A 14,341-nucleotide genomic window follows, 5' to 3' on the forward strand; every position below is an offset into this window, starting at 1 on the left:
ATATCTTCTTTTGAGAAGTGTCTATTCATGTATTTTGCCCACTTTTTAATGGGGCTGTTTTTTTCCTTTGGGTGCATTTGAGTTCCTTGTGGATCCCAGATGTTAGGCCTTTGTCAGATATACAGTTGGCAAATATTTTTTCCCATTCTGTGGCTGGCTCTCATCTCTCTTGAAGGTTTCTTTTGCTTTGCAGAAGCTCATCAGTTTGATGAGGTCCCACTTGTCTATCTTAATTCTTATGGTATGGGCACTTAGGATTCTGATCAGGAATTGGGTTGCCTGTTCCAGTTTTCATATGGGTGTTTCTAAAATTCCTATAGTTTTCTAAGTTTCTTATAGTTTGAGGTTTTACATTTAGGCTTTTGATCCATTAGAGTTAATTTTTGTGTATGGTGATAGGTAGGGGTCCTGTTTCAATCTTCCACCTGTGGTCAGCCAGTTTTCCCAGCACCTTTTACCGAATAGTGGTTATTTTTAGAGACTTTGTCAAAGATGAGTTTGTTGAGAAATTGAAATTTTGCTTCTGGAATCTCTATCCTGCTCCATTGGTCTATATGCCTGTTCTTGTACCAATACCAGGCTGTTTTGATTACTGTAGCCTTGTAGTAAAGTTTAAAGTCAGGAAGTATGATATCTCCTGCTTTGTTTCTTTTGCTAAGGATTGTTTTGACTATTCATGGTCGTTTATGTCTCCATATGAATTTCTGTATTGTCATTTCCAGGTCTGAAAAAAATGATGTTGGTAATTTAATTAGTATTGCATTGAATCTGTAGATTGCCCTTGGTAGGATGAATATTTTAACAATGTTGAGTCTTCCTACCCATGAGTATGGAATATTTTTCCATTTGTTTGTGTCTTCTTGGATTTCTTTGAGCAGTGTTTTGTAGTTCTCATTGTAAAGTTCTTTCAAATTCTCTGGTTAGGAGGATGCCAAGGTATTTCATTTTTTTTGTGGCTATTGTGAATGGGATTGTTTTTTAATTTGGGTCTCTGCCTGTTTGTTGTTGGTGTATAGGAATGTAACTGTCTTCTGCACATATATTTTGTACCCTGAGACTTTACCAAAGTCTTTTATCAGTGCAAGCAGGTTTTTGGCAGATTCTCTTGGATTTCCAAGGTATAGGATCATATCATTAGCAAAGAGGGATAATTTGACTCTCTGTTTATTTTTGAAAGATATTAAATATCTTATGTTCTTTGATAATTCTAATTTCTGCAACCTCTTGTAGGATGGTTCTGCTGTCTGTTCTGCTAGTTTTCATTCATTGTGAGTTGTTTCCTTGTGTGTTTGGTTATTTTTGACTATCAATTGATAAATTTTTAAAGAACATTTTGTGGGAATTATTTGAAACCTGTGATAAAGTGGGAATTAATAGAAATGCAGAGTTCAGTAAAAACCCTCAAGGCTAAAGCTAGCTTTGGCACTCACCTCCCAGGTTTACTGGTTACTGCAGGTCTGTGGATACTTTATATATCAAGTCTGTAAATACTTTGATGAACGTTTTTAAAATTTTATTATTCACTTTACCTGTTTCAGTCAGGAGAGTCATTCATATTATCTACATAATATTTTTAGACATGGTATTTTGATGTACTCTTATATTCCTTTTTCAACAAAATATTGTTGGGTATCTCTAGTGTGACAGACTGTGCGAGGTTACAGAGAAGCAGCGAAAAACACCAAATGATCTTTGATCTCAAGGAACCCATAGTGTGTCATAGAAGACAACATATAAACCAAGACTTATAACATAAATCATGCAATAATTTCGCAAAACAAGAAAACAACATGAACTAACAGTTATTTAACATATGAACCAGACACTTTATATGCATTGACAAAGTGTTTACACAACAAAGTAAGTACATTTCCCAAGATTACAAGGTTGGTATATAGTGGTCCTGGGTCTCAGAAATTGTTGACTTCAAATCCTATCTCTGGGGTCATTCTGTTGCTGTTTAAGTGTCATGGAAACAGAAAGGAGTGAGAAATGTTGGCTTCTGGCGAGTGGGAAAGAGAAAGATATACTGAGGGTCAGGGAGGCATCAGAAGAAATAGCTTTTGGGATAGATCTTGAAGGATGAATAGGGTACCAGAAGGTAGAGTGTGGCCATAAAAAGCTCAAGCAAAATTATAGGGTGATGTAAGCATATGACATGGTCAGTATACTGAGAGTAGAGCAGAAAGTAGGCAGGAAAGGAGGTGTATAGCACAGATGAGGCAGACTAGTCTGCTGCAGGCTGCTCAAGGGACCTTGAATCAGTCTTATGATCACTGAGAATTTTCTCTTTCCATAATTCTGATGGTAACACATGAAGTATTAGTGACTTGCCAGGACTTATTTGGATAGAGTGAATACCTGTTTTCTTTGTCTACTCAGCATCTTTAATTTTTAAATTTTTAGAATTTTTTAATAACAGCTATCTTGTTTTCTTTGGGAAATCCTTCAATCTTATAAATATATAGCTTTGATAGCCCTGACTCTATCATCAGCTCCAGAGGTGCATTTAAGACACAGACCGGGGCAACCTGCTTGGGTACCCTCCCACTGAGGGAGCTTTTCTGTCTTCTTAATAAATCCTGCTTTAAAAAAAAAGACATAGGCAGGACCAATCAGAGCATCCTATCTTTTATATTTAATGATTAGATCATGGACAGCACGTGACCCAAACAAAACCAATAAGATTCAGATCTTGGTCTTTTCTTAAAATTGGTGGGAAGATAAAGATTTCTAATATTTCTCTGGGATCCCTAAAGGGGATCCAGGCTGTAATCCTGTCACTGCTGGATGCCAACTTTCCTCCACAGGGGTAGAATTTTCCTGCAAATGGAGCCAACCCAGAGAGAAGCAAAACCAGAAGTAGAAAGAGTGATTCTGAATCCCTATGATATTGTTTGTTTACCAGGATCAAATCATGACTAGAATTTTTGCTGGGTAAACCTCCTTTTTTGTGTGCGTCTAGCACAGTATAATTTGATTACTGTTGCTTTAATCCAGAGTCCAGGCTAAGGTGACAGTGAAATGCAAACTTAATAAAGTCAACCAATGATACCATAGTATACCATTAATGTATCAATGATCTGGGCCTACAAAGAAAACAGGATCTGGTAGATACAAAAAGAAAAACAAACATTCACTGAGTACCTATCATATGACTTACAGTCAGATTTGGCCTTCAAAAAAGGCCTGTGAGGTCCATATAGTATGATCCCTTTTCATAAGTGAAGAACTTACACTGCAGGAGTGTGGACTTTGTCACATAACTGGTAAGTATTAGAGCCTAGATTTGAACCCAAGTCTTCTGCTTCTAAATTCAGTGTCCTTCCCACAACTGCACAGCTGCCTCACTAGAGCAAGTTACTTGTTCAATAAAAATTTGTGAAATAAATTAAAATATTGGCCGTGCTTAACTTTAAAGCAGTCTGGCAATGGTGAAGAGGATCAGAAAGAAATGCAACTTACAATGGCCTTGGGAGTGCCTGTTCATCTTTAGGCCCTCAGAGCACGCCTTCATCTGGATGATGTCAACCATGGTATCCTGCTTCTCAGCCAGCATGCTCCTGCTGCCTCTGTGAACTTGGGTCATCTTGATTTCTCCAGGTGTCCTTTTACAGGCATCTACCTAAAAATAAGCAACAGGGAGAGTACCTCAGGGTTCTGACTTATCTAATCAGTTCTTTGCTTTCTCATGCTGTTTTTTGTTCATTTATTCCTCATTGACAAAAACAGTTTATCATTTACTTAATGCTGCTTTACTGGATCTAAGTGTCATGAGGGTGCAGACCGTGTCTTTCATCAACCTCTGAGTGCCTAGCACAGAGGCAGCCCACAAGAGGCAGTCAGGATGTAATGGAACCCTGACTATAGGGCAGGCTCTTTATATGTTCTACCTCACTTCATCATCATGACACGCCATGAAGAGAATATCATTAGTCCTCTTGATAAAGAGTTTAGAGAGCTTAACAAACTGGTTTCTGATCCCGTAGTTAGCAATCTATTTAGGCAGAGATTGACCCCGGAATCCTGTTCTCTTAAGCACTAAGGATGCTGTGTATTCCTTCTCCTTTCCTTCTTTTTTGCCTATACTTTGTCTTCCCACTCACTAGTCCTTTGTTCCTTCTCACTTCTTTCTGCACTCCCTCCCTCTAGCATTTGTCAAACACTCACTGAAGGCAAAACAACATGCGAATCTCTGAAAGTAGAGGATCCAGGGGACAGAGTGATCATGGAGATAATGTATGCAAATGATCAATGAGGGTGCAACATGATCATGGAGATAATGTATGCAAATGATCAATGAGGGTGCAACATGATCATGGAGATAATGTATGCAAATGATCAATGAGGGTGCAACATGATCATGGAGATAATGTATGCAAATGATCAATGAGGGTGCAACATGATGAGTGTTATTTACAACAGAATTGATCACTGCTATGGAAACAGGATGGGGAGGTTCTCTTGGAGAAGACTTTAACAACTGTATTTTTAAAAATTTCAATAGGAGATTGATAGAGAGGACAAAAGAGTATCTGGCAGAGAAATCAGCACTTGCAAAATCATAGGTTATTTGGACAAGTGTTAGTGTCTTTACAAACGTGGCATGAAGGCTAATAAGAGTGAAGAGTTGAGGGAAAAACAGGAAGAAGATGGGAAAGAAAGACAGGCGATGGGACTGAGAAGACAGAGGATGGGGCTGAGTCAAGAAGGGTCTTACACAAAAGTTAAAGGGTTTGAATTTTAATTCTCGATCACAGGGAGCCAGATAGGGGAGAAACCTAATCAGACTTATATTTCAGACAAATCTGGATAGTCTGACAAGAAAAGACACTGGAGACAAATAAAATAAGAAATTTGGGGCATGTGTTTCTAATTGTCCAATGAAATGAAAGAAAGGTCACTGTTCTTATTCCATATGACTACAATAGAGTAGAAAAGAGGGTTGACTGATAATACATTTGAAAGTACTCGGAAAAAGCTAATTTAATTAATAATATATGACATGAATTATTCTGAATTTTTGGTGGGACCTTGGGCACACTGTGAGGAGAACAAAAAGAGAGACATTCTTTTAAATTATATAACCAGGAATGAAATTTTTAAATTGAGAAAAATGACAAGAAAGTAATGAAGTCAATATTTCATACAAATATAGTGACCACCATTCTTCAATGTAGTTCCCTAATGAATGCAGTTTGCTCATTCATCTAATATATTCTAAATAACATTTAACGATTTCTGAAACTCAAACCCACTCTATAGAAGACGTGACCCTTTGGTAGTAGCCTGACCCCATATTTGGCCCATGCCATTTAGCCAGCATTGAATAAAAGCAGAACTGTGCTTTTTCATGGCCAATATCCTTCGTCATGTTTCTCTACTGCCTTTCTCATATACTCCTGAGCAAACCCTTCCTGATCTCTAGCCTTACCACTCATTTATGGCCTTGCCCTGCACTCTGGGCTTGGCCCCCAAAGCAACTCCCCTGGCTCTGAATTCTTTCTTAATTAGTGACTTACTCTATTATTTGAATTATACTGCCTTCTGATACTCTTTAAACATCCAACATAACGTGGTCTAACCTGGCCTGTGGACCTACCCACCAGTTCAGGCCCATACCCTTAAAATACTGTTTGATTTACCCTAGCCCTGCAGATGGCACTGGGACATTTGCATATTAATAGGCACATCTCAGACAGGTATCAATAGCATTTCAAGTTCCAGTAGTAGCTCAGGTGATATCTATTCTTTTTTTAAAATATATTTTTATTTATTTATTTATTCAAATTTTAATTTTTTTATTTTAAAGATATAGGGGTACAATTCAGGGTTAGATATACGAATGTTCATTATGCAGGTACCCTTGTTGATGAGGTGTGCCCCCCTCCTGCAGATTCCCACTACTGTCAATCCCACATCCCCCCACACCCCCGCAGTTTCCTGCTACTGCCAATCTTTTTCTTATAGTATTACGATAATAGTTCTTATGAGTGAGAACATGTGACACTCAGTTCTTTGTTTCTGTGATAGAGCGCTCAGTATTCTAGACTCTAAGTCCATCCAAGTTGCTGTGAAGTTCATGATTTTGTCCTTCCTTTGGCTATCTAATGGTATCCATTCTTTAAGCCTCTCACCACCTAACAACTTGGAAGGGGATGTGGTCAGTTGGATATGGATACACATACACATTCACAATGTTTAATATCACAAGAAACAAGAATATATTTCATTTTTTATGGTAGCTTAAAAGCACTTTCATGCACCTTATTTCAATTTACGATCACAAATAAGGTAGAATTGGGACAGGGGGTGGTAGTTAGGTAGGATTATTTATTCTCATTTTACAGATGAGATGACTGAGCTTGGAGACAAGTCACTGTTCTAAGCAGGGCCTTGGAGCACAACATTTAAGGCAGCTCTCACTCCAGGGTCGGGCAAGAGCTAGGACAGCACCTTTAAGTTAGTGCTGCTTTATGTTTGCACCCTGGGTGCCTTGCTGACCTGCTTCAAGTCCCTGACCTGCTTCAAGGCTAAAAAGTGGGTCAGCCTCCTGAAGCGCTGGGATTACAGGCATGAATCATTAAAAAAAAAAAATTAAAAAATTAAAAAAAATTAAAAAGTGGGAAATTGGGGGCTAGGACTTAATGTCATTGTCACATTCATTTTCTCGATAAGATACCCAATACCTATTGTGTCTTCTAACTCAGTCTCTCTGAAGAGCTGTGTGTCTCAGGCTTAAAAAAGGTCACCCCCATGAACCTATCTGCTGTATGCCTAAACTGTACCATTTGGCCAGGAACACTAGGACACAGGTACCTTGAAAGGATGGTTTGAATGTGGATCCTTTTCTGTTTTTTGAGGTCCCAATTCACATGACTCTTTTTCCTTCATTCTTTTGCCTTCACTTTCACTTTTAGGGCTGAAACATAAAAATATCAGGAGAAAAGTAAAGCTTAGAGTGCTCAGAGGCTAGTGTACTGCTCCAAAATTAAATAAATTAGAAAGATGGATTTAAATAGGTATGCTTTTTTTTTTAAAGATGAGGGGATCAGGATTAGATCAACTATGTAAATAACTTCCCTGAGCTTCAATGCCAGAGTGTTAATTCCTGCCTAACGTCTAACATCTCATTGCCCATAGGATTTAATCTAAGTCACGTTGTGATCTGCCTTCTGCATTTCTTTCCAAACCCATCTTCTTCTGCCTTTTCCCTCCACTTTTGCTTGAATCAAGACATTCATAATTCCTTAAACCCACCACCCTATTTGAGCAACTCTCCGTCTTTATTAGCTATTTCTTTTGTCAGACATACCTTTTGCATCCTATATTACTGGCAAATACAACACTTTTTGATTTGTCTAAACATCTTACCTCTGAGAATCTTTCCCTGATTCTACCAAGCAGTCATACCTTCTCCGCTTCCCTAACACATCGTCCTTCTATGTTGTATTATAATATATCTCTCTATAGATCATCTATCTCCATTTCCTCTACTTTGCTTTGTCAATGACCTAGAAATCAAGTTACAAAGAGGCAGGACTATCTTAAACACATGTGCATCTCCAGCATTGATGCTGTGTAACCCATGGTAGGAATAGCACGTTGCTGGGCACAGAGGGGTACTTACCCAGTATTCCCTACTGACACGAATCACTGGCTTGCACCAGGATATGGATAACAGCTGTAGCAGAAAAGCGTGTGAGGGTCAAGGTGAGGAGTGTAATGAAAAACAGAAAGAGCCAAAGACAGAATGCTGGAGAACATCAACATCCATGTGGGAACTTCTGCCTCTGGCTTTATAATGAGCTAGATTGCCTTACAGTTCTTCTGCTACCACATTTATATGGAAGGCGGAGAAAGAAGATAATCAGAAGAAGTGGTCATGAAAAAAAAAAAACATCAAGGGGAAAACATCAAACTATTCTGAAAGACAATGAGAAAGAGCTTTAAGGAGTCTTATTCTTTCATCCTGTCACTGAACACTGTTGTCCACCATTAAGGTCATAGACTAGTTCTTATGTGACAAACAGGTACCATAAAGTGAGTCCTGGGTTCTAACCCTCATCTTAACTCCTCCTAAAACTTAAAGTTAATCCTTCTAAAATTAAGTTTTTTTTTATTTATAAAGGAAAGATGGCAATACAAATCTCAACACTTACCATGAGAATGAAATGTGATACAAATTTCGAAAGCCTAGCATTGCTCATAGCACATAGTAGACCCTCAATAATTGTTGGTATCATTTTCTTCATCAAAGCACTTGCTGAGTTAGAATTATCCAGTTCTTCTGTTCCCATAGCACATGGCTGATATTTTCCCGAAGGCATCTGACTGCCATTTACATACTTGTCCTTTGTACTCCATCTTCCTATCCCCCAATACCTATGCAACAGTGTCTACATATCTTCATAAATAACTGCTGAAGTAAATTTAAAATTACAACTTCTAGAAATATCATGAGGCAGAGGGCACACTGTCTCTGCTTTAAAACTCTTTTGTCTGGCCAGATGTGGTGGCTAATGCCTGTAATTATAGCACTTAGGGAGGCTGAGGCAGGAGGATCGCTTGAGCCCAGGAATTCGAGATCAGACTGGGCAACATAGCAAGACCTCATCTCTAAAAACAAAAACAAAATTATTTTGTGGCTCCCTTACCTATAGGATAAAGTGTGAATTTGTATTGTCCAATACAGTGGCTACTGGCCACAGGTAGAGCTACTGAACACCTGAAATGTGTTTAGTTCAGATTGAGCTGTAAGTATAAGATACACCTGGATTTTGAAGAGTGGCATAAAAAAGAGCATATAAAATACCTGATTAATAATTCTGATATTTATTACATATTGAAATAATAAGCCAGGCTCGGTGGCTCAGCCAGTCATCCCAGCATTTTGGGAGGCTGAGGCGAGTGGATTGCCTGAGCCCACACGTTCGACATCAGCCTGGGCTTCTTGGCAAGACCTCATCTCTATAATAAATAAAAAAAATTAGCCAGGTATGGTAGTGCACACCTGTAGTTCCAGCTACTTGGAAGGCTGAGTCAGAAAGATCACCGGAGCCCAGCAGCTCGATGCTGGAGTGACTGTGAGTGTGCCATGGCACTCCAGCCTGAGCAACAGAGACTCCAATTAAAAATAAAAAAGTGAAATAATGTTTTGGATGAATTTGATTAAATAAAACACATTATTAAAATTAATTTCATCTGTCTCTTTTCACAGGTGAGGTTAAATGGCTACTAAAGAATGATTACTAAAATATGACTACTAGAAAAATGTTGAATTACATAGTTGGCTTGAATTATATGTCTATAAGACAGGGCTGGTCTAAGTGACTCATTAGAGAATTCAGGCCCTCCGGATCCAGCTTCCATGCTTCCCAGGCTTTGTTCCTGTTGCTTCCACACTGTACTTTATGCTCAAACCAAATCAAACTATGCATAGATTCTTGGACTTGCCTTACTCTTCAATACTCTATGTCTCTGCTCACACTTTTCCTTGTCCCTGGAACATAAGTTCAATTCCTATACTTATTTCAAGATTCAGTTCAAGTGTCACTCTTCAAGTAAAGCACTCCTATAGCCTCCAGCCTGGTTCTCCTGCCTCACCTCTGTGTTTTAACAACTTCCATAGCAGTGATTATATAATATCATAATTTCCTATTTATTTGGTTATTTTTCCCTCCAGGTAAGACCTCAACCACCCTGGCTTCTCCTCTCATCTCAAACCAAGGGTAGGAAATACATTCTATTCATCTTTGTATCTCAGAATCTAGGAGTGTCCGATTTGGGTAAAAGCTCAGTAACTGATGAAGTAATCATTTGACATGAACGTACCATAACATGGAAAGGGGAAGACAGGGCAGATTCATGGGTCATTTTCTTTGTATCAGGCACCTTGCCATGTGGTCAGGTCAGGCAGGTGGAAACCAGGTCAGGCACTGGAAACATAGCCAGTCCATAGAGGAAAACTAATTCAGTCATTAGAGGGTCAGTGGTTGGAATAATGCTTTTCTTTTGACGATAATACTTACCTAAGTTCTTGATGGAGCAAACTCCTTAAAGGCTGAAAGTGAAGAGAAAAATGGTTATTTTCATAAATAAACCTAAACCAGGCTCTGTTGTTTGGTTACAGATCATTACAGACTTGACCAAAAAGTGAAGGATATGAGGTCTCAGTAAAAAGGACAAGCAGACACTGACAACAGAAAGTTCCAGGAACCATTGCCATTGGGGCTGAAGATCAATCAGAAAAGAAAATAAGCATTTCTGAGGTTATAGGGCATGCCAATGGAATGTGACTTGACTCAGAAAAATAAACTGTCATCTGCACACCTTTCCAGGAATATATCTGTAGAATAAATAACTTCTAAATCATATGAGGAAATATGAATTTGTGGTATCTGAGCAATGTTTCAGCAGGCAAAATTGGTATTCAGAAGTGTGCAAGTGATGCTGGGATTTCTCCTTTCTTCACTGATCATGTGCCCTCTGAGTACCACTCAGGTCTTGCATGAACTAGATTTGGCTTCCATCAAAATTATGTCCCAATGATCACAATGTAGCCCCTCATTCATTTAGTGGTCACATATCTGATATTACTCATTCTTTGGGATCTAGCCAAGAATCCTGAAAAGAAGAAAAAGAAAATATCTAAAGTATCTAAAATGCTGTACAAAATCCAGGCATATGGCCGGACTTGGTGGCTCAGTCTATAATCCCAGCACTTTGGGAAGCTGAGGCAAGTGAATTGCCTGAGCCTGTGGGTTCGAGACCAGCCTGGGCAACTTGGTGAGACCTCATCTCCACAATTAAAAAAAAATTAGCTGGGCATGATAGCATGCACCTGTAGTTCCAGTTACTTTGAAGGCTGAAGCAAAAAGATTGCTGGAGCCCAGTAGGTCGATGTTAGGATGGCCATGGCCATGAGTGTGCCAATGTGCTCTGGCCTGGGTGACGGAGTGAGACTCCAACTCCAACTCAAAAAAAAAAAAAAAAATCCAGGCATAATAGCTCATTATATCATTCTTTGAGGCCAGCTCTGTAGGTCTTCACTTAGGGATTATTGGTTATTTTACATATAATTCTAGCAAATTAGATGCAGCCCTGGCAGATAGACCTTGTTTTATACCTCTGCTGTATTATTTAAAGTTTACCTGACTGGGCTCGGTGGCTCAGCTGGGCATGGTAGCATGCGCCTGTAGTTCCATCTATTTGGAAGGCTGAGGCAGATGGACTGCTGGAGCTCAGCAGGTCAACACTGGGGTGGCCATGAATGTGCCACTGCACTCCAGTCTGTGATGGGCTGAGACTCCGACTCAATAAATAAATAAAGTTTACTTAACCTCTTTGAGCCTTGATGTTCTCATCTGTAATCTGAAAGCAGTGACAGTAGCTCACAAGATAACTATAATGACCACTTGTATATACAAGTGCCTGGCATACAACAGGAACTTGGTACATACTGGACCACATGAAAGACTCTATATGCACATACGCACATGAAAGATATGGACAGCAGAAAGAAAAAAGGAAACAATTACAGAAAATAGACTTGATTTTCCATTAACGACAACACAGAAGGCAATTTTTTTTTTTTTTTGAGTCAGAGTCTCACTCTGTCGCCCAAACTGGAGTGCAGTGGCACACTCACAGCCACTGCAGCCTTGCCCTGCTGGGCTCCGGTGATCCTCCTGCCTCAACCTTCCAAGTAGCTGGATCCATAGGTATGCCCCACCATGCCCACCTAATTGTTTTGATTTATTGTAGACAGGCGGTCTCATCAATTGCCCAGACTGGTCTCAACCTCCAGTTATTAGAGGATAGTTCGTGCTGGCCACCATAGATAAGGGGCTGGAAATAGATTAGGACCACCTTCTTTGATCCTGTTACACATTTTTTGGTCACTGACATTGCAAGGTTCAGTGTTCAGACTCTCAGAAGCTGGAGTCTGGTGAAGCCTCAGGCAATCCTCTCACCTCCGCCTCCCAAAATGCTGGGATTATAGGCATGAGCCACTATGCCTGGCCGACAACTAGCTCTTCTACAAGGGCTCAAGTGTAGCTCATTAAAAGAGCATGAATCGTGTTCCCCCAATCCCTATTCAAGAAAGTTCCGATTCAAAGAAAGCCCCTATCCAAGTCATCAAGAAAAAGTGAAATCAGATTCCTCTCACTGAACTTCAAAATACAGAGATAAATATAAATGTCTGAGAGTTAAAAGATTTAAAAATTAAACATACTTTTATGGTTTTTTATTCAAATGGGATAAAATTTAGTTATTTGGAGAACTCACTTGTGCAGAACAGTTTATTATTTGTTGATGTTGCCAGGTAAGTGAGGCATTTTAATAGACTCTACTCCCATTAATAGGAATAATAATCATTTGTATTTTTCTAGCTACAAAGTGTATCCACAAATGAATAATCCTTACCAGCAAGACTAAGACAATTGAAACAGAGAGACAAAGGATCTAGACTAAATATACATAGCGACAAAAGAGTAGAATCTTAACTGACTCCATTAAAACACTAGGTAAGCACCTACTGTGAGCCAGGCACTATACTAGGTGTTTACATATTTTGCCTGACACTCAGAAATACGGTGAAACAGGTACTGGCCCCCTAATTTACTGAGCATCTACTACTATAGATACAGTAACCACAAGACATGCTTCCTGTCCTCTTGGAGGATACACAATTTTACAGAGGACACAGTTCATTCTCTGAGAAGTGAAATGCTCTGTTTCAAGTACTTACTAATATATATATTTTTTTAACCTTCATTTATCTTGTTTTCATCCTCACAAGGAACCCCGATGTGGGTACTTTATTGTCCCAATTTTACAGGTAAAGAAATGGAGACTCAGGATCACATAGCCAGGAGCTGGGATTGAGGTTAGCAGGGATTCTGTTGGGGCTCTAATCAGGTTGCCATTTAGCCTTCAGGTGGCAACTAGCGCTCTGCCCACAGGCCCAGAAGCTTGCCTTAAGGGGTGTGGTCATTTTCTAGAAAATGCAGGATATACAAGTTTTGGATTGTGTCAAAGAATTTCTCTCTGAAGGCACAGTTATTAGAGGATAGTTGGTGCTGGCCACCATAGATAAGGGGCTGGAAATAGATTAGGACCACCTTCTTTGATCCTGTTACACATTTTTTGGTCACTGACATTGCAAGGTTCAGTGTTCAGACTCTCAGAAGCTGGAGTCTGGGGAAGCCTCAGGAATAGGAGGTAAACTGAAAACAAAGACCTTTTCTCCTTCATAAAAGAAACAACTTTAGAATCATTCCTGTACCCCTTGTTCTACTTTTAGTTATAATGTATGAAAGAGAAAGGAAACAATACCTTTTGAAGTTCTTCAATTCTGACGTCATAAGTTGCTAGGATAAACACAAGAAAGTTATTTCAAGGCAATTTGTCACTCATTTCTTTTAGTACCCGTGATGAAAGCAATTATGAAAAATTGCAGAGTTCAGTCTTCTCGCCTTTAGAACATCAATCTATGCAAGGTTCTATCTGCATGGCTTGGGAAATTATGAGCTCACTGATTACATAAATATTATATAAATATATATAAATATAATTTTCATTACTGTGGGGATTTCCAGGATGGAGTTTACAATCAATGAAAACATATGAAACTATTTTCAGTTTCCTGTTTTGGTCAATAGATACACACTCTATGCTTCAAGGAAAGTACTGGAACTTAGTGATAGCAGTCAGAAGGCAAACTTGGAAAGAAAGAGAAAGGAATAAAAAGCTAACTAAATTCCACTTCAACAAAATGAACTCTGTATCATGCCCCAAAGTATTTTGCTTCACAAGGGTTTTGTTTCCTTAAACACAGCTTGAAAAGAGGCGCTCGCCAACAAAGGCTAAAATACCTTTTGACTTTTCCAGTAGTTCTGTGGATCTCACTTAATGACATGATACCAACCTTAATTACAGTCACGCATCGCTTAATGAAGAGGATAGATTCTGAAAGATGTGACAGGTGATCTTGTCATTGTGCAAACACAGCCTACCACACACCTAGGTTGTATGGTAGAGTCTGTGGCTCCTAGGTTACAAACTTGTACAGCGTGTAACTGTACTGAGCACTGTTGGCAATTGTAACACAATGGTCAGTGTGTATTTAAACATCTAAACACAGAAAAAATACAGTAAAAATATGGCATCATAATCTGATGGGACTGCTGACATATATGTGATCCATCATTGACTGAAACATCATTTTGTGGTAAGTGACTTTGTTAACAAATACAAGTAGTGATAAGAATTTGAGTTCAAAGCCAGTTCTGCCACTTCATTCATAGGGGGTTTTAGACAAATTTATTTCTTTGAA

At 39.0% G+C, this 14,341-nt stretch overlaps 1 protein-coding gene across 1 annotated transcript in view; it reads right to left on the bottom strand.

Annotated features, from left to right (window-relative positions):
- The window catches only part of FYB2 (FYN binding protein 2), a 77,739-nt gene that overhangs the window by 30,873 nt on the left and 32,525 nt on the right, over window positions 1-14,341 (bottom strand). The window contains 5 exon segments of the mRNA XM_008053055.2: window positions 3,466-3,625; window positions 6,820-6,907; window positions 7,658-7,684; window positions 10,050-10,063; window positions 13,342-13,376. Coding sequence (XP_008051246.1) covers window positions 3,466-3,625; window positions 6,820-6,907; window positions 7,658-7,684; window positions 10,050-10,063; window positions 13,342-13,376 — 324 coding nt within the window.

This window comes from Carlito syrichta, unplaced genomic scaffold (genome assembly GCF_000164805.1).
Source record: "Carlito syrichta isolate Samal-C Ts95f unplaced genomic scaffold, Tarsius_syrichta-2.0.1 Scaffold287800, whole genome shotgun sequence".
Classification (NCBI taxonomy): domain Eukaryota; kingdom Metazoa; phylum Chordata; class Mammalia; order Primates; family Tarsiidae; genus Carlito; species Carlito syrichta.